This window comes from Myotis brandtii, unplaced genomic scaffold (assembly GCF_000412655.1).
Source record: "Myotis brandtii unplaced genomic scaffold, ASM41265v1 scaffold668, whole genome shotgun sequence".
Taxonomy (NCBI): domain Eukaryota; kingdom Metazoa; phylum Chordata; class Mammalia; order Chiroptera; family Vespertilionidae; genus Myotis; species Myotis brandtii.
The window spans coordinates 355,749-379,794 of NW_005370597.1; the positions used below are offsets into that span (position 1 = coordinate 355,749).

At 41.0% G+C, this 24,046-nt stretch overlaps 1 protein-coding gene across 6 annotated transcripts in view; it reads right to left on the reverse strand.

Annotated features, from left to right (window-relative positions):
- Positions 1 to 24,046, reverse strand: part of KLHL3 (kelch-like family member 3) — a 110,571-nt gene that overhangs the window by 20,276 nt on the left and 66,249 nt on the right. For all 6 annotated transcript variants that reach the window (XM_005881003.2, XM_005881002.2, XM_005881005.2 and 3 more), the window contains 2 exons: positions 17,831 to 17,947; positions 14,146 to 14,295 (listed from right to left, as the gene is read on the reverse strand). In XM_005881003.2, the coding sequence (XP_005881065.1) occupies positions 14,146 to 14,295; positions 17,831 to 17,947 (267 nt within the window). The remainder of the gene's footprint in view (positions 1 to 14,145; positions 14,296 to 17,830; positions 17,948 to 24,046) is intronic.

Sequence of the window (24,046 nt, forward strand, 5' to 3'; positions counted from 1 at the left end):
AACTCGGATGCATTTTTTAAATAAAATTATTTTTTAAATATTTCTGAATGCATAGACTACAGGGAGTACTTATTCATTGCAGTATGGAAAATATTTGTGAAACACTGCTTTAGGTGGTTACCACAAAAATGTATGTAACTGATGATGATCTGAAAAACAGTGCTAACAGTACCATTTCAAAGTAAGGTGGTAGCTACCACTGCCAGCCACTGTATGAAATATGTTGTCATTCCCTTGTCACAACTCTGTGAGGTAGATATTATCAACTTCATTGACAGGTAAGAAAAGTAAAGCTCAGAGAACTAAACTGTCCAAGGTCACACAGCTCAGAGTGGCAGAACAGGGACTAAAAGTCAAGTCTACCTGGTGAGGCCAGACCATTCCTCTCCTGGTCTAGAGACAGGGTCCATGCAAAGACAGCTTACCACATCCATGTTTTTCCAAATTCTGGTCATGTTTCAATAGTGGGTCATGGGATCAATTTAATGGATTTCAACAAGCATACTTTTAATAAACAGCACATAACATATAGTAAGGGTGTTATTGCATGAAATATTTGTCCTGGTCATACACACGTATGTGTCTCTTGGAGAGCAATTCAAGCATATTTCTTAGTGTAGGGCAGGGGTGGGGAACCTTTTTTCTGCCAAGGGCCATTCGGATATTTATAACATAATTTGCAGGTCATTCAAAATTATCAACTTAAAAATTAGCCTGCTATATTTGGTCAAACATTTCATTAACTCACCCCTAATGCTTTGGCAGGGCCAGACCAAATTATTTCTCTGGCCTTATACAGCCCCTGGGCCGGAGATTCCCCACCCCTGGTATAAGGTATAATATAAATAAATAAAAGCCATTTTTCTGACCACAGTAATAGAACTGCAGTACTTAACTGTGGTATCCCTGTTGTGACTTTTGTTATGTGTTATTAACAAAGAAAAATTAAGGTATCAAAGTTAACAATATGTTAAATATTTTAATAAATTTGTGCAAATTCATGGCTGTCCTCATAATGACATCATTTTCACTCACAAGATACTTTCTTTTTTTAAACAAACAAACATTTTTTGTTGATTTTACAGAAAGAGGAAGAGAGATAGAAACATCAATTGACTGCCTCCTGCACGCCCCCACTGGGGATCGAGCCCACAATCCAGGCAGTTACCCTGATCTTAACAAACCAATAACCTCCTGGTTCATGGGTCGATGTTCAACCACTGACCCACACCAGCTGGGCTCCAAGATACTTTCTTAAGAGGAGAGAATGGGGTGGTAGTCACAAGCAACTAATCAATATGTCACAGGATTTTCTCATTGCCTGTAGCCTGTCTTATTTATTCCAGTGGTTCTCAAACTTCAACGTCCATCAGAATCACCTTGAGGGTTTGTTGAAACACAAATTGTGGGTCCTGCCCAGAGTTTCTAATGCAGTAGGTCTGGAGTGAGACTGAGAATCTGCATTTCTAACAAGTTCCCGGTTGATGCTGCTGCTGTTCCAAGATTCATACTTTGATAACCATTGTTTTAACCCATAAACCACAGGGATTTCCTGGTGATGTGCCAGTGACAATTTTTGCCATTATGAATTATTGTAGTGCTCTTTACTTCTCCACAATTTATTTTTTGGGAGAGAAGTAATCACAAAATCTGTGTGAGTTCAAAGAAGTACGTCCCTCAGGTGAACATTATCTGCACAATGAGGAGAGGACAACCATTGCTCAAAATATCAAGCCTGTTTGCCCCAAGTTTCCAGATTCAGGCTCACCCACTGCCCGTGTAGGCCATCACTGGTCATCAGAGTTAGTTCACAGCTGTCTGGGGCCAAATGGGTGACCGATGTTCAACAACTCGGAATTTAGTTCTGACTTCTGGAACATCCTGAAGGAACCCAGGACACCGTTCAGGCTTAGATCTGCAGCTGCTTCTGGAAATAAACATTCTCCACTTGACTTTCCTTTGTGCCTAGGCACAGAGGGCCCATGCTCTGTGTCAAGAGAAGCCCTTTTTCAGAGGGAAGCTGAATTCTACACTGCTTCCCACCTGTAATTATTCTCTTAGAAAGGCATGCATGAACAGTTTAAGGGGGTGTTAATGAACACAGCCTCTCCATAAACTTCAGACAATGCCCAAGCCATCCAGGGCCAAATGACTTGCCCTGCATTCATAAACATACCTAGAACTTGCATTGTCCTTCTAGTTTTGAATTGGTAAAGCTAAAATGAAGTCAAATTATTGCAAAGATTTTCTTTGAAATATAATTTGGGGAGCTCAGTGAGAATCAGACCAGTATTAAGATTCCTCCCCCCCCCCAACCCCAGTGACCTCAGGCATCCAACACCCTCACATATGCTGTTCCCTCTCTTTGAAACATTCCTCCCCCTTCTGATCCCTCTGCTTTCACACGCTTCTTCCAGGTCTCAGTACATGTCACTTCTTCCAAAAGGGTCTCTCTGACCTCCACATCTGAGTTACATGTTCCTTCTTTGAGATCACACATGCCCTGTGTTCTTCCATTAAAACTGACCATCATTGTACTTCAACTGTCTGAGGACCCTTTCTCCCCTCCTAGGCAGTGAGTCCTGCCAGGACAGGAAATTTATCTACCTCAGTCACCAAAATAATCCTAGGGCCTTATGGTGCTATGTCAAAGCGAGAACTCAAATATTTATTTAGAATAGAGAATGAATGGATAGCAAATAGCACATTCAAAGAGTTTAATGAAAGGAATACACAGTTAAAGGGGGAAAATACACAGGCCAGAAAGTCATTTTTCTTGGGTTAAGACATATTAGACACCAGATTACAATTTTGGGAACACTGAGGAAAAACAAAATAAAAAGAGAAAGAGAGCTTTTTCCATCTTTTGACTCAATTATCAGAAGAAAGGTTTTATTCTTTATACAAGCTGTAAATTAAAAAGGCAAAGTTTTCAGGAAAGCTGACCATCCCCAGAAACCACCTTCCACCAGGGATACATTCACATTGAAGAAAATCCAGCACCCATCTCTGAGAGTTTTCATAGTACACAGAAACAGAATTATAGAAATACAAAAATTTCAATGTGCCAATCAAACATGAGTAGAAAGACAAAAAATAATACAGGACAAGGTTTTCAAAATAAACTTGCCTTTGAACTCATAAAACCACTGGCGAGAGAAGACTTTTAATATCCAAAACTTGTGCAATGAACTGGGAAGAGTAATTATGAGGTTTTGTGGACTAGGCCATCAGTTTCTGAAAATGTAGAGGTAGCCCAAAGCAGAGAGAAGTATCCTTCTGCTGGTCTCCTAAGTATAAAAAATCCAGGTTCTATGACAGCTCTTGCAAAAAGCCATCATACAAGGAACACTACACTCATCATCATGTAATTGTGAACAATAAAAAGAAAAAAATTCCTGTCTGGAATATTAATGAATGATTGTTTCCATAGATACCTGATCTTAGCAACCGATTAGACAAAAAGGAGTACTCGCCAAGGTCTATATGCATTACATCTCTGAAACTATAAACCTCTAGTTATTTAAGACCACAAGATAACAGGACAAGAAGAGCCCTGAACCATTCTCTAATTGCAAGCCCTCATTTTACATTTTCAGAAAAATTCGGTCCCAAGGAGTTCAATAGACATGTTTGTTTCTTTCCCCAACACCCCTAAATCCCAATTTAATAAATAGTTGTAATGCCTTTAATAGCAATTACTGAATCAAATCAGCCTATTTAATGATCCCTACTTTTAACATTTATCCTTCAAGGTAACCCTGAGTTAAGACATACCAGTGGTCATATGGGAATCACAATAAACTAAAGAACCGGTTCCAGGCTAACAATTATGATTTAATCATGCTCAAGAATTGCAATGCACTTGGGCGTCTCTCAGGGCACCCCACCCCAGGCCCCAGGTCTCAGCTGACACTATGTTGAAGGCTGCAGAAGTTTTGGTGAATGGAGAGTTCTGGTTGACAGAATATGGGTGAGCAGACTCAACTGTGCGTGGGGGGATGGTTACTGAACAATTCCCAAGGAAAACAAGCTCATTTTGGAAAGTCAAATGGCCATTTACTTTATGGAGATTAGTGAGTGAGACCATGGAAAGACTACCTGATTCCTTAGGAAGGGCATTTCACTCCCAGCATAACAATGGTTTTTAAATGCTCCCTTTCAAATAGATGATTCTGACTTTACCAGTAAGACTCTGGGAGTGAAGGCATGTTGGTCCCTCCTCATGATATGACAGTGGCGCTGTGTCTGAGAGCCATTAGGTACCAGAGACCAGCTAGGGAAAGGAACAGTAGGTAAACAGCAGAGCTTTCCAGCACATTGTGGACCAAGACCCTAACCCTAATCCCATAGTCATTAAACACTCCACTAAGATGAGCGTAACAACCTGGGCTCTGCACACTTTTTTCATCAGGCAAGAGTAGAGTGTGTGTCCAAGCTCTCTTCCATGACCGGTGAGCTGGGCAGAAGGCAGGCCCAGCCAGTCGGTCCCTCGGGCCAGGGCAGGAAATGAGACTCTCTCTTACCCTGGTGCGTGGGGCCGCAGGGCTAACACCAAAAATTCATCCGAAGGAGCATGTCGAGGTGGAGACAGAAGACTTGTCCCAGCAGGTTCCTGAGCAACAGGTGCTCCAGGCAAGGACTGACAGCCAAGGTGCAGAGACAGTGGGGGAGAGAACCAGCAATGGGAAAGAACAAGACTGGGGAAGAGAGGATGGGAAATGGGCTTTGGAGTCAGGCACACCTGGCGTCAAATATCATCGCCAAATAGCTGTGTGACCTTGGGCAAGGCACTTACCCTTGCTGTGTCTCACTTTCATTACCTATAATATCAGGATAATAGAATGTCTCTCCTGTGAGTGTCAAAAGGCTTAAATGATATTAAGTACTTAGCACAGTGCTTGCTAAATAGCACATACTAAGTGTGGGCTTTATTACATCAACACCAACAGCATTACTGTTGCCACTACTATTAAAGCAATTGCTAAAAAACAGACTCCCAATAAATGGTAGAAAAGGACACATGATCTATGAATGGGAGATTGAGCACCACCACTGATTCCAGGGGTGATGATGGGGCTTTTTCAAGACCTCAGGGTGCTTTCCAGGTGTGGCCTGAGTCCATTTAAAGGGTCAATATGGAAGAGGAGCAGGGCCAACCCAGGGGCCGGGCCCAGGTGACACGTCATCCTACCCACCATGCCAACAGCTTTGTTTCCAATACCACTTACTGAAAGCAACACAGCCCACACCCACTTTCAGCCCAAATGGCTTTTTGGTGTCTTTTTGTTTTTTAATCCTCACCAGAGGATGTTTATTGATTTTTTTTCTTTTTTCTTTGTGTGTATGTGTTTTTTTAGAGAGAGAGAGAGAGAGAGAGAGAGAGAGAGAAAGAGAGGAAGGGGTAGGAAGGGAGGGAGAGAAAAGAGAGAGACAGGGAGAGGGAGATAGAAACATCAATTGGTTGTCTCTCATACATGCTCCAGTCAGGGACCAAACCCACAACCTAAGTATGTGCCCTGACCAGGAAGTGACCTCACAGCCTTTCGGTGTACCAGACGACGCTCCAACTGAGCCACTGGCCAGGGCATGGTGTCATTTTTAAACAGAGATGTCAGCTGAACTGAAATTACAGTGAAAAGTGCCAGGCTCAGTACATCTCCAAAGGGTACATTTGCATCTTCCTGGAACTTCATTTCTCCACTGCAATCTGAACAAGACAGAGTAGGAGTGTTTCCAGCAGCTGGGAGACAGCCTCTGGTTGTCCATAGCAACCTAGCCTCAGGGAAAGTGCTGGGCAGCGAATGTGTGGGAGCCCAGATGATGCCATTAGCTGTTCCGGCTTGAATGTGTCAGTATGATGGGGCATTTATGGATCAGATAAAAACTTCCTTATTAGCCTCTGCAGCTATCTCAAGGCAGAATCCTACTTCTTTAAGGGAGAGGGCTTGGCTGGCGAACAGGTTCACTGCTGAGAATTGCTGAGAACAATGCAATCTCTCTCCACCACCTTGTTTCTCAGTCAGCTCTGTCAGCAAGCCTATCTAAACTGAATTCAGGAAAGCCCAACCTAGGCTGCCCTTGGAATTCCTGTGGCTGCTCTGCCAACTAGCCCAATTATCTCCTAACTCCTCCTCTTTCTCCACTTATTTGGCTACTTATATATTTCTATCTTATTCTCTCAGAGGGACCTCCTAAAATTAAGTCCCCAGGAGGCAGGAATTGGGTTTCTTTCCACACAGCATCCAGCTAAAATGCTTTTGCGAAATTTTAAGATAATATAATAGTACAGTTAAAAAGCACAGGGTCTGTAGTCTGTCATCCTTGGCTTAAATCTCAGCTCAGCTATTTACTATCTGTGCTTTAAAGATACATCACAAATTCTTTGATATTCCTCCATTCAAGTCATATAACTTAATTCCCCTCCCTGTGAGTGTGAGCTAGACTTAGTGACTCGTATCTAGCAAATAAAATACAGCAGAAGCGATGGGACATCCCTTTGAGAGTAGGTTACAAAAATACTATAGCTGCTGCCTCAGGCGTGCTCTCTCAACCTCTTCCTGTAGTAGAATCACTTCCTATGGGGGAAGCCAGCTGCCATGTCAGGAGGGCATGCAAGCAGCTTACTGAGAGGCCACAGGGTGAGGAACTAAGGCCTACAAGTAACCATAAGGGTGAGCTTAGAGTCAGATCCTCCCCAAACAAGCCTGGAGGTAACTGCAGCGCTAACCAACAGCTCACTGCACCTTTATAAGAGGCCTTTGTCCAGGACAACCCAGCTAAGCCACTCTGGGATTCCTGCCCACAGACACTGTGAGGTAACAAACATTTGCTGTGTTAAGCCACCAAGGTTAGGGTAATTTGTGATGCAGAAATTGGTAACTAAAACATAATGAATAGGTGACATAACCCAAGATCCAATTTCCTCATGTGTAAATGAGGATAATTACAATTTTGAAAATCCTATGAGATAATAAATGTAAATCACTTAGCCCAATGCTTGGCACATGCTAAGTGCTCAGCAACTGGGATCTGCTATTTATTATCATCACTGAGCTCAAAAGCATAAGCTTTGAGTCCGCCAGACCTCAATCCAAGCCCTCATGCTACCACTTAGCTGGGTAAGCCATTCAATCTCACTGAATCTCACTTTTCTCCAACATTAGAACTTCCAGAGATGTTATCAAGATAAGATAATATAGCCCTAGCTGGTTTGGCTCAGTGGATAGAGCATCGGGCCTGCGGACTGAAGGGTCCCGGGTTCAATTCCAGTCAAGGGCACATGCCCAGGTTGTAGGCTTGATCCCCAGTAGATGTGTAGGAGGCAGCTGATCAATGATTCTTTCTCATCCTTGATGTTTCTATCTCTCTCCCTCTCCCTTCCTCTCTGAAATCAATAAAAATATATTAAAATTTTTTAAAAATTTAAAAAGACAAGATAATGTATATAAAGTGCTTTGTCTAAAACACAAGGAAGCTGGATTTAGACAATCCTGCTTATATCATCATTAATGCCTTTGGTGATGACCCAGGGAAGCACAGTACAAATTACTCTAAGGGCCATCAGATGGTGTGAGCCAGTTCTCTCCTGCAGTCATCTAAACCAGTTTCTGGATGTTCACTCCCATGGACAACTTGCGTTTGACCTTGGAGACAGCTCAGGCCTCAGCTCCTGCAAAAAAGCTTTCCACAGCCCCTTGCCCCTTTCCGTGTTCATAAAGTGTCTTGCCCATACCTCCATGTGGTACTTACAGAGTCCACTGTAACATCTAACTCCCCTCCACCTAGTCTGGAGCACCTTGGGGAAGAGACCGGCTCATATTAGTCTTTGTGGCTCTAACACCTAACCTAGTGGCTGGCAATTAGTAACTCAATGGAAGTGTGTTGGATGAGTGGATTAATAAATTAATGAGTTAATGCATGCATGATAGTTTATGGTTTAATACCAGGGTTGTTTTTTTAATCTAAGTGGTTTACAACCTGTCTAACTCCCTAGAATGACAACTGGATTCATTCAATATTGGACTTGTGGGCTGAACTAAATGTTCTAGGGTCGATCTACATTAGTGATCAAAACAGGATATGATGTAAGACATATCCTCACAACAACCATGCAAAACCACATGTATGAATGCTGAAAGCACTGGAAAACAACTATGGATAATAGAAATGGTCGGTATTAAATCTCCACAAGGTTATTTCTTCTTTAAAAATATCTCTCATTCATGAAAACTTTTACTATCACCTACTCTGTGTCACATACAGGCTCTGTGCCAAGGACACAGATGGATAATGCCTGAGATCATGGAGCCAGTTTAGTGGAGGAGATAACACCCTAGAAGGGAACCCTAAATACCTCCCTGAAGTGTCAGCCTGGAGCCTTGAGTCATCTTCTGCACATGTTTTCCAGAAAAGAATGAAGCCATCATCAACCTGACCTCTCTTTCTCCATTAAATAAGGTTTCTCACCAATTATATTCTACATATTAACAATAAGCAATCAGAAATTTGAATTTTAAAAGAAAACATTTACAACAGCATCAAAAACTATGAAATACCTAGGGTTAAACCTAGCAAACGACATGCAAGACCTATACACTGAAAACTATAAAACATTGCTAAGAAATTAAAGAAGGCCTAAATAAATGGAGCTATATAGTGTGCTCATGAATCAGAAGATTTAGTATTGCTAATATATCAATTCCTCCTAATTGATCTAAAAATTCAACACAATCCCTACCAGTCCCCATAAGCTTTTCTGTAGAAATAGGCAAGCTGGCTCTAAAACTTATATGGGCATGCAAATAACTTACAACAGCCAAAACAACATTGAAGAACAAAATTGGAGGACTCACACTACCTGATTTCAAGACTTACAGTAAAGTTAGTAATTCAGGCAACATGGTATTACTATAAAGATAGACAAATAGATACAAGGAACAGAATAGAGTACATAAATAGACCAACGCATATATTGTCAATTATTTACAACAAAGGTGTCAATGTAATTCAGTGGAGAAAAAAGAATGTTTCCAGTAAATGGACATTCAAATGCAAAATAAATGAACATTGACCCCTTCACATACCATTTTTTTTTATCTCAAAATAGATCATAGACCTAAATGTAAAACTTAAAACTTTGAAATTTCTAGGAGAAAGTATAGAAGAAAATCATGTGATCTTAGATTATGCAACGATTTTTTAGATAGAACACAAAATACATAAATTGTAACATAAAAAAACTTCATAAAATTAAAAACTTCAGCTCTCCCAAAGATACTGCTAAGAAAATGAAAAGACAAGACATATATTTGCAATATATATATATATACATATATATATGATAAAAGATTTGTATCTATAATATATAAAGAATTCTTACAAATCAATAAGAATAACCCAATTTTTTAAATGGGGAGAGATCTGAACAGAGACTTTACCAAAGAAGATATACAGATGGCAAATAAGCACATGAAAAGATGCTCAACCTCATTAGTCATTAAAGAAATGCAAATTAAAACCACAGTGTGATATCACTACATATCTACTAGAATGTTTAAAAATAGATAATACAAGTAGTGGGGAAACTGTAAAGTAACTGGAACTCTCGTCCATTGCTAATGGAAATACATAATAGTACAGCCATCTTTAAAAAAATGTTTAGCAATTTCTTATAAAGCTAAGCATATACTTACCATACAACCTGGGCAATCCTATTCCTGGGTATTTTCCCAAGAGAAATTAAAATATATGTCCATACAAAGATCTATAAATGAATCTGGAAGTATGAGTTCAAAGCAGCTTTATTTGTAATAGCCAAAAACTGAACACCCAAATGTCCATCAATTGGTGAATGGATAAATAAATTATAGTACATCCATATAATGAAATATTACTTGCAATAAAAAGGAATGAACTCCTGATAAATGCAACAACATGGATGCATCTCAAAGCATTATGCTAAGAGAAAGAAGGCAAGCTCAAGAGGCTACCTACAGCATGATTCCATTTATATGACATTCTAGAAAAGACAAAAGTACAAGGACAGAAATCAGAAATAGTTGCCAGGGGTTGGGAGTGGAAGAAAGGGCTTGACTACAAAATAGCACAAGGGAACTTTTTGGAGTGATTAAAATACTCTATATTTTTATTAGAATGGTGATTACATGACACTATGCATTTGTCAAAATTCATCAGATTGCACCCTTAAAAAGAGTGACTTTAAACATGTATAAAATTATTATTCCTCATAAGTCTGAATTTAAGAGAATAATCTGGGATGTTGAGAATAAGGGTAAGATATACATGTATCAGGGCAGAGGTACATGGGAAATCTCTGAACCTTCCCCTTAACCTTGCTGTGAACCTAAAACTGCTCAAAAAATAGTCTTAATTTTTAAAAAGAAGTAAATGTATTGCCAATGCATCTATTAATTAGATGAATGAAATGTTTTAATTAAAGGAGATTTTTATAATTAAAGAGAAAGAATCCTTTTCATCTGCCACCAAAACCTGAAAACTTGTCCCTGTTAGGCAGTCTGGTACAAGGAAAAGCACACAGACTTTGGAGTGGAACAGACATTGGTTCAACCCCCAGCACTGCAATTACGAGTACATAACTGGGCAAATAACCTAATCTGGATATGCACAGTACTGACCTATTATTGTGATGATTTAATGACAATCCGAGAGTTTCCCTCGCATACTCCATTCCTCAAACGCACAGTGGGGATCCCCCTCATTAATTTAAGAGCTCAAACAATGGTGACAGGAATAGAGTTTGAGAAGCAGGTTGAACAGTCTAACCTTAAATCATTCACGGATTAAAGTCAGGGAACAATGGGGCTAAGAGCAGTGATGCTTTTTTTTTTTTTTTAATTCCTTCAACAGATTCAATGGAAGTTTTGGTTCCAGTTGCTTGCAGAAGGCTGTGCGCCCAGGAATCTAAACATTTTCATTCTGAAAATAAATGGTTCCTAAGGAGCACAGGCCACAGGGGGGAACGTTGGCCTCATGAAACAAGGGCAGACTCTTCTCAACTACAGACTCAATGTCTGTCTGGGAAGGTGGGGGGTTGGGGAGGGCGGGCTCAACTCACTTAGTCCAGGTTCAGACACAAAACTGGCTTTGATTTTTTTAAAATCCATCTTCTTATGGGTATTGTGGCAAAAGTTAGAAGTGGGGTCTAGGAAAGGAGAGGTCACTGGGTATGGCCTCCACAAAAAGAAACTGGGCCAGCTCTGCAGCATTTCCTTAGCTCCAGAATACACTACCCAGGAAACGATGCCATTACCCTGATAACATAGTATGAGAACCTCAGTTTTCAAAGAGAAACATCACAAACAAGAGATATCGCAACAAGACCTGCTGAAAACTCAGGATGGAAAAACCCTCCTCCATGTAAAACAACAGTGCACCTTTGAATCAATAATCTCAAAACACAAAGCTTGTGGAAATTTAGATCAAAATGAAGGTGGTATTCAAATCAATGGGAGGGAGGGAGATTGGTTAATTAAAATAACTTGGAGCATCTGGCTCATTATTTGCAATATAAAGAAAGCTGTATTCCTACCCTTACTCCTTAACACAAATAAACTATAAGTGCATTAAAGATTCAAATATAAAACAAAAATCATAAAAGTACTTAAAGAAAACATGGGACTATTCATGTTAATCTCAGAGTAGGGAAAACATTCGTAAGCATGATACAAAACCTAAGATATAAAGTAAAAATCAGATCAATTTGACTACTTAAAAACTGTTTTGGCCCTAGCTGGTTTGGCTCAATGGATAGAGCATCAGCCTGTGGACTGAAGGGTCCCAGGTTCGATTCTGGTCAAGGGCACATGCCTGGGTTGCGGGCTTGGTCCAACATGCAGGAGGCAGCCAATCAATGATTCCCTCTCGTCATTGATGTTTCTCTCTCTCTCTTCCTCTCCCTTCCCCTCTGAAATCAATGAAAATATATTTATTTTTTAAAAACTGTTTTGGAGGATTCAAAAACATTATAAATAAGTTTAGAGGCAAACTCTATACTAAGAAAAATATGTTTTAAATATATACAAAGGCCTAACCTCTTTAACAAAAAAAGAGCCCTTAAATCCCTTGATAAAAAAACATACAGTCTAATAGGAATATGGGCAAACGACATGAATAGAGAACTTTAAAAAAGAAAAGAAATACAAATGCCAATAATCATATGAAACCAAGATTAATCTTACAATTAAAGAAATGCAAACCAAAACAAGATGCCAGCTTTTAAAAGATGTTTGATACAGAAATGTTTATAATATTTAATAACAGAAATATCTGCAAATCCATCAATACAGGACAGTTAAACAAATAATGGTACATAAATATAATTAAATACCATGTACCTATCACAATTTATATGCTGATTTTACCTCTACTGATGACACAGTTAAAGCAGTCTGTAGAATATGGTTGAGTAGGAGGAAAAAAAGATTTTAATCTATGTAGCAAGATTCCATTTATCTAAAAGTGTACATTTTTATCTATTTGTGAATAAGTGCACAGAGATATGTCTGAAAGAAAATTCACCAAAATGATCACAGTGATTGCCTCTGAGTGGAGGGATTTCAGGAGATTTTAAAATTTTATTTTAAAATTGCAGTATCCTTTTAATAATCTAAAATGAGCACATATTCCTATCATTAAAGAAAACTAAGTTATTTTCCTTTTGAAAAATATGAAGAAGCCTGAATGAGATATTTCAACAAAATAAAACAAAAGATGGTCAATATGCAGTAAGGCAAGTGGCCACTCAGACCAAGACCCTTGCCCTGTGGCTGCCCCTTGTAACCAGCAGTAGACAGCAGGAGGTAGACAGGTACATACATAATCTCAGGTTTACAATGGTGAACCAAGGTGCAGGTTGTCATGGGTTCAGAGAACAGGTTTGGAGGGTGAGGAAGACTCAAGTCAAACACTGGTTCCACCATATTAGCTGGTTTTCGACAGGCCAGTGGGCCAGACAAGTCGAATAGGGAAGCTGAGACAGAGCTGAACAAGCTGGCAGAGCACTTCACAGCAGATATAGGTCACCTCCCTAGAGATAACATCTAGGACTCAGTTGTAGTTCAGTTCCAGACCCAGAAAAGCTGCAAAACCTGGTGGGCGACACCAGGACCAGCTGCAATGACTAAAGACCCCTGTCCTGACTCTGACCAATCAGTGGAGACCATGGCCCTAAGGAAGCACACCTAAAAAACTGGTGAATATTCTGCTGAAGCCCTCCTCTGAGACCTCCCCTAATATTCCTGCCTACAGGGGAGAGAGAAAAGCCTCAAGACAAAGGACCCAGCTCCTGCTCTCCCTCTGGGGAGTAGCCCACAGCACACATCTCCTAAACTCTAAGGGACCTCCTGGGCTGGCTGGAACCTTCCCGAACTCAGCCGTATGTTAGGATCCTAGGAAGGCTACTCGATGCCAAGCCTGGAGGGATGTTAGAGACCATCTAGTGCAGCATCTTTCATTTGGCAATTGAGGAACCTGAGGACCAGAGAAAGGAGGAGACTTGCAGGGAGGCAAAGCATTCAGTACCCTGCACAGACTCTTGATCATGGGGTCCCCTCCTATGCTCACCCTTTCCTTCCCCTGGCTGGCCCCTCCTACCCGACACAAGGTCTCATTTCTATTCCCTGCTTCATTACCTATCAGACTTCTTGAGCCCCTTCTCCCCTCTGGCAGCCCTAACTGTCCTTTATGACTCTGTGGTAATGGAAGGAACCAGACTAGAACTGTTCTGACTCAAAGAAGGGCCTAGAAAGAGGATTGTTGTGGCCATCACTAAGTCAAAACCCATACAGCCATTCTTCTGCTTTCAAAAGCAATGTAGCCCAAACCATGGTGTGAAACAAGAGAAGGGTAGAGGGAAGGGCTTTGAGGTATTCTCAATCTGCCCTGGTGACATCGGAGATTACCTTGAAACTCTTAAGAAAGGAAGAGCCCAGAAGAGAGAGGTACCAGAAGGTTCAAGAGGAACCAGCAGACTCCATCTCTTTGATCCTAATGCAACCAAGGTGCAGGGCAGCCATGGATGAGGAAAGACTTGGAGGCAGGAACAGAAGGCCACTTTCCCTGGACGAAGTCCCAACTCTTGGCAGTGACTGGGCTGGGGCTTACCTTGGGTAAACTGACTGGAGTCCTGGGCTTGGTCCTGGGGTTCTTAATCAAGAGTCTCTGATCCAGAGGGAGCAGATGATATTTCATGGCTTCGATGAGGAAGTCCTTACAGGTATTATTATTCTTTATCAAAGCTTCTTCTTCAACTGTCTAGAGGTAATAAACCACAGGTGATCCAGGAGCAGAGCCTGGCCAAATCTGCCATGCTGTCACCCCAGGCTGAGTCATTCTGTACTCCCACACTCATTCATTCTCACAGCACCTCATCTCAGACCTCAAGAGAAAGGTCTACAGAGTTACAACTTGGTGGTCACCTCCTGCATTTCAAGAGTACTGTGGAATAAGTGATTAAACTCAGGCATCAAACCAACAAGGATAAAAATTCCAGCTCTACCACTTAATTCTTCTTATCCTCAGTTTTCTCATCTGTAAAATTGGCATATTAAAATGACCCACAACCTAATTGTGTCTTCATTTGTTTGTTTTGAAGCTTAAAATGAAATTATGTAAAACAAAGACAATTAGTTGTCCTGAAAGCCTTTTTCCACATTCCACCTGATTTGAATGTATCACAATGTTTATGGCAAATGGTCAAACATTTGAGAGGAGGAAAGTGAGGAAGAGGAAGAGTGTGGGATCCACCAGCCAATCTTTGGAAGCATGAAATAAAACAACATGACTATCAAGAAGAAGAATTCATATCCATATTCTTAAGTGAAGTCCTCAGGATAAAACTGGCCAGTGAGGCACCCTCTAATGGAGCAGAGATATAAGAGTAGAAAAAATGTCCTGCACAAAAGTCCCACCTACCGATCTCACCTTGGACCCCAATAGCTTCCTCGCCTCTTATTCCAGAGTTATGGACCTAAGCAGGTGCTCAGCAAAAATTAGCCTAAATGTTTCCTGAGCAAGGCCAAGGATGAAATCAGTCTGGTGCTCTCTGAAACCTCTACTGTTTGGTCCAGATCAGACTGCTATGTGGCATATCTAAAAGGGGCAGTGTGGTCTCCAGAGGCCACTTCATGTTTCCTTTGCTGAAGTGCTTGGAATCTGTTGGGAAAGGTCAATTCCATTCAACAGCTAACTGACTGAGAATGATTCTAGTTGGGCAGCCTAGCACTAGACCCCAGGATGAACAACATAAGGGTTCTGACCCTGAGGTGCTCAAGTCCAGTTGGAGAATGAGAAGGGCCTCCCCACCTCAATTATCTCCACCTCAAGCTGATCATGCCCAAGGCCTGACTGAGCCTCTCCTAGGTCCCCTCCTGTCACGAGGAGTGGAAATGTGGCCAGCGCCATCACCTGCTGGGCAGCATTGGATCTGGCAGGGAAAGAAGGATTGGTAAGACAGGGCCTCTGTCACCTCTGGGAACTTCCTTCTCCAGAGATGAATCCCAAGAATACTTTCAAAAACACTCTGTCTTCTGGGAAGGTTTTTTCACCCTCCCACTGAGGGACTGAACCAGGTTGAGACAGATCATAAACTTTTAGGGTCAGTTAAAAAAAGTAAAAGGTTGCGAGAGGAGCTCTAAAAAAACCTTGGGAGGAAAGAGAAAGGCATAAATAGCACTTCTCCCAAAGAACTCATTCAGCTTGCATGAAAAGCTCCCCTAGAGAATTCGTGCTTCATGGGTACAGACTTTCAATTTTGGTTGATGAAAAAGTTGTAGAAATGGATATGGTGATGATTGTACAGCATGGTGAATGAAATTTATACCACTAAATTATCTACTTAAAATGGTTAAAATGATGAATTTTATGTCATATATTTTATCACAATAAAAGCTTATTTTAGAGATATAGCATGTTACATACTTAGGACAATATTTTTAAAGGTTTAATGAAAGCCTAATAACTGTTACCTATTAAAAACAAACAAACAAGGAAACACCTCCCCGAGAAGTCAGGCTGTGGGGGTGCAGGTCTTCCCAGGGCTTTCCCTTTCTCCTCCTCCTCCTCAACCATCAGCCATCCCCAGTGGGAAACACCAGTTTGAAGTTTCAAGGTCAAATGAGTGTTCCTGAAATATCCTCTTCCTCCAGAGGTGTTCTGAAAAGAGCCCTTTTAAAAGGAGGTCTTACACAACAGTTCTCATGCCCATTGCCTCTGACCCCTTCTTCTCCAGATCTGAACCCTACTCTGCCATACTAACCCGGGAACTATGTCCTAATGTCTTTGTTAAGTTTTGGTTGTGGACACCTGCTGGAGGATGTGACTAGGGGTCTCTAAGGCCCCTTGAGCTTCCTCTGGAACCCAGGGCCACAGGCTGTCCTTCCTCCCTGTGGAAGCAAGACTGTGCTGGAGGCCAAATGTCCACTTCTACCTTTGATAAGTTTCCCACAGGACAGTGGGAGGTTTGATTGACACTGGGAGCTCTGGCAGGTTCAGTCCCTCTGCTTAGGGGACCTTTCCTCAGGAAGGATATGCTGCCACCAGGTGGCAGTGGTACCATTCAAAGTGCAAAATGCAGGGCTCAGCACCTGAGAAGAGGGCTGAGGTTAAGAGTTCAGATGGCATTTCCCTGACATGAGGCCTATGGACTACAGTGTCATGTGCTGAGGACTTTACAAATGTTTGTGAGGACATATTTCAGCTGGATTCACTGAGCACGGCCGCAGGCTTCACATGGATGGTCTCCTTCTATCCCCAAATAATCCTGCACAGGATTTGACATTTTTACCAGAGGAGAACACGGAGGTTGAGAAAGGTTGAGTATTTCTCCGGTGTGAAACTGCTGAGAAGTGACAGAGCTAGGTTCCTGGGCTGCTGAGCATCCTCTTATCTTTCCTTCACTCTTTCCATTCCTTCCAGAGACCTGTCAGGGATAGCTGAGGGCTGGCTTACTGCCGTGGAGTTTCGTTTCATTCATATATTTAAGTTCTAAACTCTCCTACTTGTAAGAGTATGTAATGTCATTTGCTGTACAAAATAAGTCATGTAATAGATAAACAGAATAGAGAGCATTAAAGGTGGCGGCCTGCTTAGTGCAAGGTGTGTGAGGTAGAGCCAGACAGGCTTGGATTTGAATCCTACCCTGTATCCCACCAGCTGGTGACTCCAGATAAATCCAACCTCTTAAGCCTCAAGGCCAAAATTTGTAACAAAGGGGGTTATAATCTCTGCTCAGGGGTTATTATAAGGATTAAATGAGAAAACATATGGCACCCTGTTTTCAGAGGAGGTAGATGCAATATGCATTCCAGGCACCTGTGAGAGTTGGTTTATCAATCCCAAATTGGGCCCCAAATGGCCTAAAGCTAAGGCAAAAGGGAACAAAGCAACATTATGGAAATGACCCTTCTGATTGGTCCTCTACAATATTGAACTAACTTATTGAACATTTGTTTGACCCTGCTCCATGCTAAACTCCTAACTTACATATTTACAACTCCTTTGGTCCCACAACAACCCTGTTGGGCTCTGTTATAATTTCCCTTCTATGGAAGAAGAAATCAAGACTTTAAGAGGTTAAATAAATACTCCTAGCTAACAAATAGTAGAGCAGGGACTGAAACCTAAATGTCTTATTTTCAAACCAATGCTCTTATGCTACCACACCTCACACTTAACTCAATGGGTTGATGCCCTCAACCTGTACAGAAGACCCAGAAAACTCCTCAACCACTCCAGACAACCAGGGTAACCCATACTAACCCTAGAGGCTTGTTCTTCACACAGGACTCACCTGGACTAGGTAATCCCTAGGTAGAAGAGGGAGACGGACATGTTCCATCAGCTTTGCCATGTGCTCTAAACGAGTTTCTTTCTCATAATTGATCCACGAAATCACAGCTTCAAATACCTATAAAGAAAGTCAACATAGATAACTTTACCAAAGAGACAATAGCTTTCAAACAACTTCCTCAACCTGAAAAAAGAAAAAAAAGTGAAAAGTCATCCACAAATGTGTTTAACTTAAAGTTCAATATTTAACATAAAACAAAAACATAAAGTCTTTGTTTACTAGCTGATGTAAGGGAGTGATCTCACACACACACACATAAGTTATGATAAGCCTGTTATCTCAAATGTAGAATCATCAAATTCACTGCAAAATAAAAATCAGTTCCAATCGTTATTTAAGAGTAGACATACAGAGCAGTCACTCTGAACCAAGTTTTATAAAGACTGCTCAAGAGGACTGGAAGCCCTGGAGGCAATGTCATCCATCATCCCATTCACACACACCCTCCCCTCATTAATCTCTCCTGTCGGTTAAAACAGAATAAAAACAATAAGAAGACCCTCTGCCAAAAGTTGGTGGTAATGGTGAATGTGACATTGAATGACAGAGAATTTCTGACACTGAATAGCAAACATTTCTCCTTTGGTTTAACCTCTCCTTTGAAGAGAGATTTCATTTCTACACAAATCAAACTGGACTTGGAACCAAAGAAGGAGACTCTATGGTTTGGGTGTTTGCCTTACTCAAGGAGAAGTCCAAATCCAAACTCTGCACCACCATAAACACACAGACAGATAAAAATCAATGTTGGTAAGGCTGCGGGGAAAACCAGAACTGTTTGTGGAAACTTAATTAACATGGCTTTTTAAGGGAAGGGAAGAATTTGGCAATATCAACAAAAAATTTAAATGTTCATACTCTTTGCCCCCAAAAAAGAAAGCTCTGGCCTACAAAAACACAAAAGTGGTGCAAGCATGTGTTCCAAGATGTTTGCTGCACATTTTCTTAACAGGATAAAGAAGGGAATAACCCAAAGTTTACTAGTGGAGAAATGATTAAACTAGTAACCATGCCATGGGGTATTTTCAGCTGTTAGAAAGAATAAAACAAAACACCGTGTTGAAAGTGCCTGAAGTTAAGGGGGACATGATAGATGGACACAGACAACACCTACTGGATGTGGTTTTCATTGCCAACATTTGGGGCAATTTAAACATAAAAGAGAATAATGAAGAAATCAGATCAGTGCTACTTGGGCAAGAAGGGGGTGAAGGTGATGACTGGGAAGAGGCCAAAGGAAACTTTTTGTAGTGATAGATATGTTCTAAACTTGACAGGGTGGCAGTTACATGAGCATGTGCATTTGTGAAAACTAATCAATTGTACACTTAATAGCTACACATTTCACTATGTGTAAATCATGCCTCAATTTAAAATATTCTTAGTTCAAACGATAGTAATGGATGATAATGAATAAAGAAAGAATTCATGAGTCCATAAGAATGCTAAAACAAAAAAAAAATGTGGGAAGGGCTCTTCTTCACAGAAAAATGCCAGCTAATAAAAGTAGACGGAATGATAGAATTAGAAAAATATCATCTTGCAACCACCAATGTGATATTTGATTCAGCAAAGATCATCTATGGATGCTGAAATCATTGGGTGAAGAGTTGTTGGGGAACAAGACATATTCACAGTTCTCAAAGTAGCACCTTGAAGGTTATTTATCAATTACATGGGGTGGAGGAGGAGAGCCTCAGATGAGAAGATCTGACCAATACCACCTTTAACAAGAGATCAAAGTTACCATACCAATAGTAGGACAAACAAATTCTATTCCTGATTGTGATTTAATGGGAAGGACACAGTATCCCCTAAGTTGTATTCTCCCTAAAATGTTTAACCTGAATCTTATAGCAATGAAACAATTGGACAACTTTGGAACATTCTACAAGACAGCTGGCCTGGATTCTTCAAAGCTGTTAATATTATGAAAGGGGGGAGAAAAGAGTTCTAGGCTAAGGGGTTTAGAGACAGGAGAACTAAATGCAGTGCATGATCCTTGAATGGATTTAAAAGAAACAGTCATAAAGGACTTTTTTGAGACTATTAGGAAATTCGAATACTTACTACATATTAGATATTATTATTGTATCAGTGTTAAGTTTCTTTAGTATGGTAATGGTTTTATGGCTAGAAAAGAAAGCTTCTATTTAGCATATTCTAGGAGGTGCATGCTAAAATATTTAGGGGTGAAGTGTCATGATGTCTGCAATTTATTGTCAAATGGTTCAGCAAAATAAAAAATTAAATATGTAGAGAGAGAAAAAGAAAGCAAATGAAACAATGTTAACAACTGGTGAATCCAGGTAAAGAGCATATGAATGTTCATTCTTTCAAACTTTACAAGAGATTTTAAATGCTTTTTTTAAAGTGGATGGAAGAAGAAAAGAAATCCTAAGGGAAAGGGAAAAATACTGCAACAAAATTTACAATGTGACATGAAGGTGAAATGAAAACTATATTTCCCTGGGTTGGTGGGGGGGAGCAGGAGGGAACTCTAGTTTTTCTTAACCTAACTGTATTTTTTGTGTGTACTGATATGTTGATATTTCCCACATAATGACTTAAGTCATAATTACTTGAACTGATGAAGGAATCAGAATGGACAGGGAAGAGAATGGAACAGAAGGAGCAGTATGTATGTACATTTTGCTCCCAGATATGTATAAAATAACCCATATATGCACAAACATATACAGATACGCCCATGGAAATCCTCCTTGTCTGGTTCTTTTTTAAAAAATTATTAACCGTCATAGAGCAATATTGCTCACTCCCATAGCATTATTTTATGAAAAATTGTATTTCTTCAACTAGCCCTTAAGATCTGTGAGAACAGGGACCTTGTCTTATTTGCTGGCACATAATACACACACAAATACTTTGTTAATGAATGAATGGACAAATGAGTTCAGAATGTAAGAAGGCCGTGGAACCTGCCCAGGCCGGAGCAAAGGGCAGGACTGGGAGGTGGGGGTGGGAATCTTGGTGGAGAGGGCAGAGCCAGGACACAGACCAGAGAAAGCTGGAGAAATCTGGCGTTGCTGGGTTAGGTAGTGAGCAGCCACAGTCCCCCTCTGCCTGTGTTGGGATTATCCTTCTACTCCCCTTTACTAGACTGTGTGCTCTTGCAGGATGAGAGTGAGCCTAGCACCCTGCCAGGCACAGAGCAGGTGGCTGTTTGGGAAAGCTTTGCTAAAGAATGAACTGCAAGTCCTTGCATAGGTGGCATTTACTGGTCACGCCCTTCCCCATCAACCAGCTTAGTCTTTGTTATAAAAGCTGAAAAGCAAGCTGAGTCTAATGAAGTCGATATTTAACCTTATCTTTATTTTTGGCTTGACTTGTCCAACTGGTTCCACTTAGCTGCACTGTTTACCTACTCAGCTGTGAAAGCTACAGCACTGGGCAACACCAATGACCTTCTCAGCAACTAGAGAAGGCCACATATTTTTTTTCATTTAGACCTCATGCTAGAAAAATAAACAAGCAAATAAACTTCTAAGTAGCATTAGCCTTCAATGTGCCTAAAATCATTCCCAACAGTCCCCCTCCCCCCCCCACACACACACACCCCAAATCAGGGGACTAGCCAAGTCAAGGGGGAACAAGTAATAGCAGCTGATATTCACCAAGTGCCAGCCCTGCGCCCCATTCTTCAGAGACACCGTCTCCCTGGATTCTCATGAAAGCCCAATGAGCCGATACTCCTGCCCCTTATTAAGGGACTCACCCAAGTGCAAAGCAGAAATTAGCAGGGCTGGGGTCCGCACGTACCCGGCTCCAGTGCGCATGCTCTCGCCATTGTTCTCGCTGCCTCTCCAACGTCTGCAACAGCGGTTGGCAGACAAAAGCCAACAGGCCCATTCAGCCTGCCAGCCTGCCACCTGTTTGCGTAAATAAGATTTTGCTGGAGCACAGCCACACTCATTCGTTTGTGTTCTGTCTGTGGCTGCTTTCGCACTACAACAGCAGAGCTAAATTGAGACTCTATGGCCCACAAAGCCTAAAATATTTACTCTCTGGCTCTTTATAGAAAAATCTGTGGCTTCAGTCATGGAACAGGGTGAAGTGTGCTCAGATGAAAATACTTTCCATGGTCCCATGATGAAATAATCAGCTGCCACAAGGCAAGCTTAGGGTTTCACTTTTAAACAAAGAATAGCATCATTTCCTCCCTGCTTCGTATTCAAAACCAATTAAGTGTTACAAGACTGCATTGTGGGAGCAGATGGAGAAAATCGGATTTCATCATCCCCTGCTCACTACACCTCTGAGTAAGCACCAGCTTGGCCAGAGAGCACCAGACGGACTGATCTTCCTGCAACCCCTCCTCCAGGCACACCGGACAGGACCTGCACCCCGCAAGTACTGCAGGGAGCCTGGGGCACTTACCCCTGCTTTCAAAATGGTTCTGAGAATCAAGAAAGGCAACTCAAGTTAAAACAGGCAGGGGAGTGACTTGGCAAAACACAAAACAGGGGAAAAGAAGCTAATTTTGACATCAGAGAAAAAACTTGGTTCCACACATGCACCTAATTTGTTACTCAAGATTTGAGAAGGACTAACTTGATCATTAACAGGCACAGTGCTAGGCATTTTACATGCGTGATCACATTTAATCCACCAAAACCCAGTGATGTAGGTATCATCGTTCACATTTTATAGATGAAGAAATAGCCTCACAGAGGTTGGCAACTCGTCCAAGGTCACACTGCCAGGAAGCAGTGAATCTGGGATGTGAATTCACCTCTAGCTCCAAAATCCAAATTCTAACATTACGCAGTATTGCATCTCAAAGGCACAATTCATTGAAAAACCTAGGCAGACTGTTTGTTGAGTTGGGAAACTACATTCTTAAACCCATAATCCTAACTAATCACACCCTCTACGCCCTCCTGGGACACCCCCTCTAGGTAATCTTTCTTTCCTAGGCATTGAGCCAGTAGCATCTGCCACACCCACTGACATGATTTTAAATCAAGAAGACAGCACTTCTAGACACAAGAATGGTTCTGTCAGATTTCTGTTGTTGTTTCTTTTTTTTTTAATTTTTATTAAATCTTTATTGTTCAGATTATTACAGTTGTTCCTCTTTTTTCCCCCCATAGCTTCCCTCCACTCGGTTCCCACCCCACCCTCTGTCCTTACCCCCCTGCCCACTATCCTCATCCATAGGTGTACGATTTTTGTCCAGTCTCTTCCCGCACCCCCACACCCCTTTCCCCACCGATAATAGTCAGTCCACTCCCTTTCTATGCCCCTGATTCTATTATATTCACCAGTTTATTCTGTTCATTCGCTTATTTATTCACTTGATTTTTAGATTCACTTGTTGATAGATGTGTATTTGTTGTTCATAATTTGTATCTTTACCTTTTTCTTCTTCTTCCTCTTCTTAAAGGATACCTTTCAGCATTTCATATAATACTGGTTTGGTGATGATGAACTCCTTTAGCTTTTTTTTTTATCTGTGAAGCTCTTTATCTGACCTTCAATTCTGAATGATAGCTTTGCTGGGTAAAGTAATCTTGGTTGTAGGTTCTTGCTATTCATCACTTTGAATATTTCTTGCCACTCCCTTCTGGCCTGCATAGTTTCTGTTGAGAAATCAGCTGACAGTCATATGAGTATTCCCTTGTAGGTAACTGACTGTTTTTCTCTTGCTGCTTTTAAGATTCTCTCTTTGTCTTTTGCTCTTGGCATTTTAATTATGATGTGTCTTGGTGTGGTCCTCTTTGGATTCCTTTTGTTTGGGGTTCTCTGCACTTCCTGGACTTGTAAGTCTATTTCTTTCACCAGGTAGGGGAAGTTTTCTGTCATTATTTCTTCAAATAGGTTTTCAATCTCTTGCTCTCTCTCTTCTTCTGGCACCCCTATAATTCGGATGTTGGTACGCTTGAAGTTGTCCCAGAGGCTCCTTGCACTATCTTCATATTTTTGTACTCTTTTTTCCTTTTGTTTTTCTGGTTGGGTGTTTTTTGCTTCTTTGTATTTCAAATCTTTGACTTGATTCTTGCGATCCTCTAGTCTACTGTTGGAACTCTGTATAATATTCTTTATTTCAGTCAGTGTATGCTTAATTTCTAGTTGGTCCTTTACCACAACATCAAGGGTCTCATTAGATTTCTTGTACATCTCATTAAGTTTATC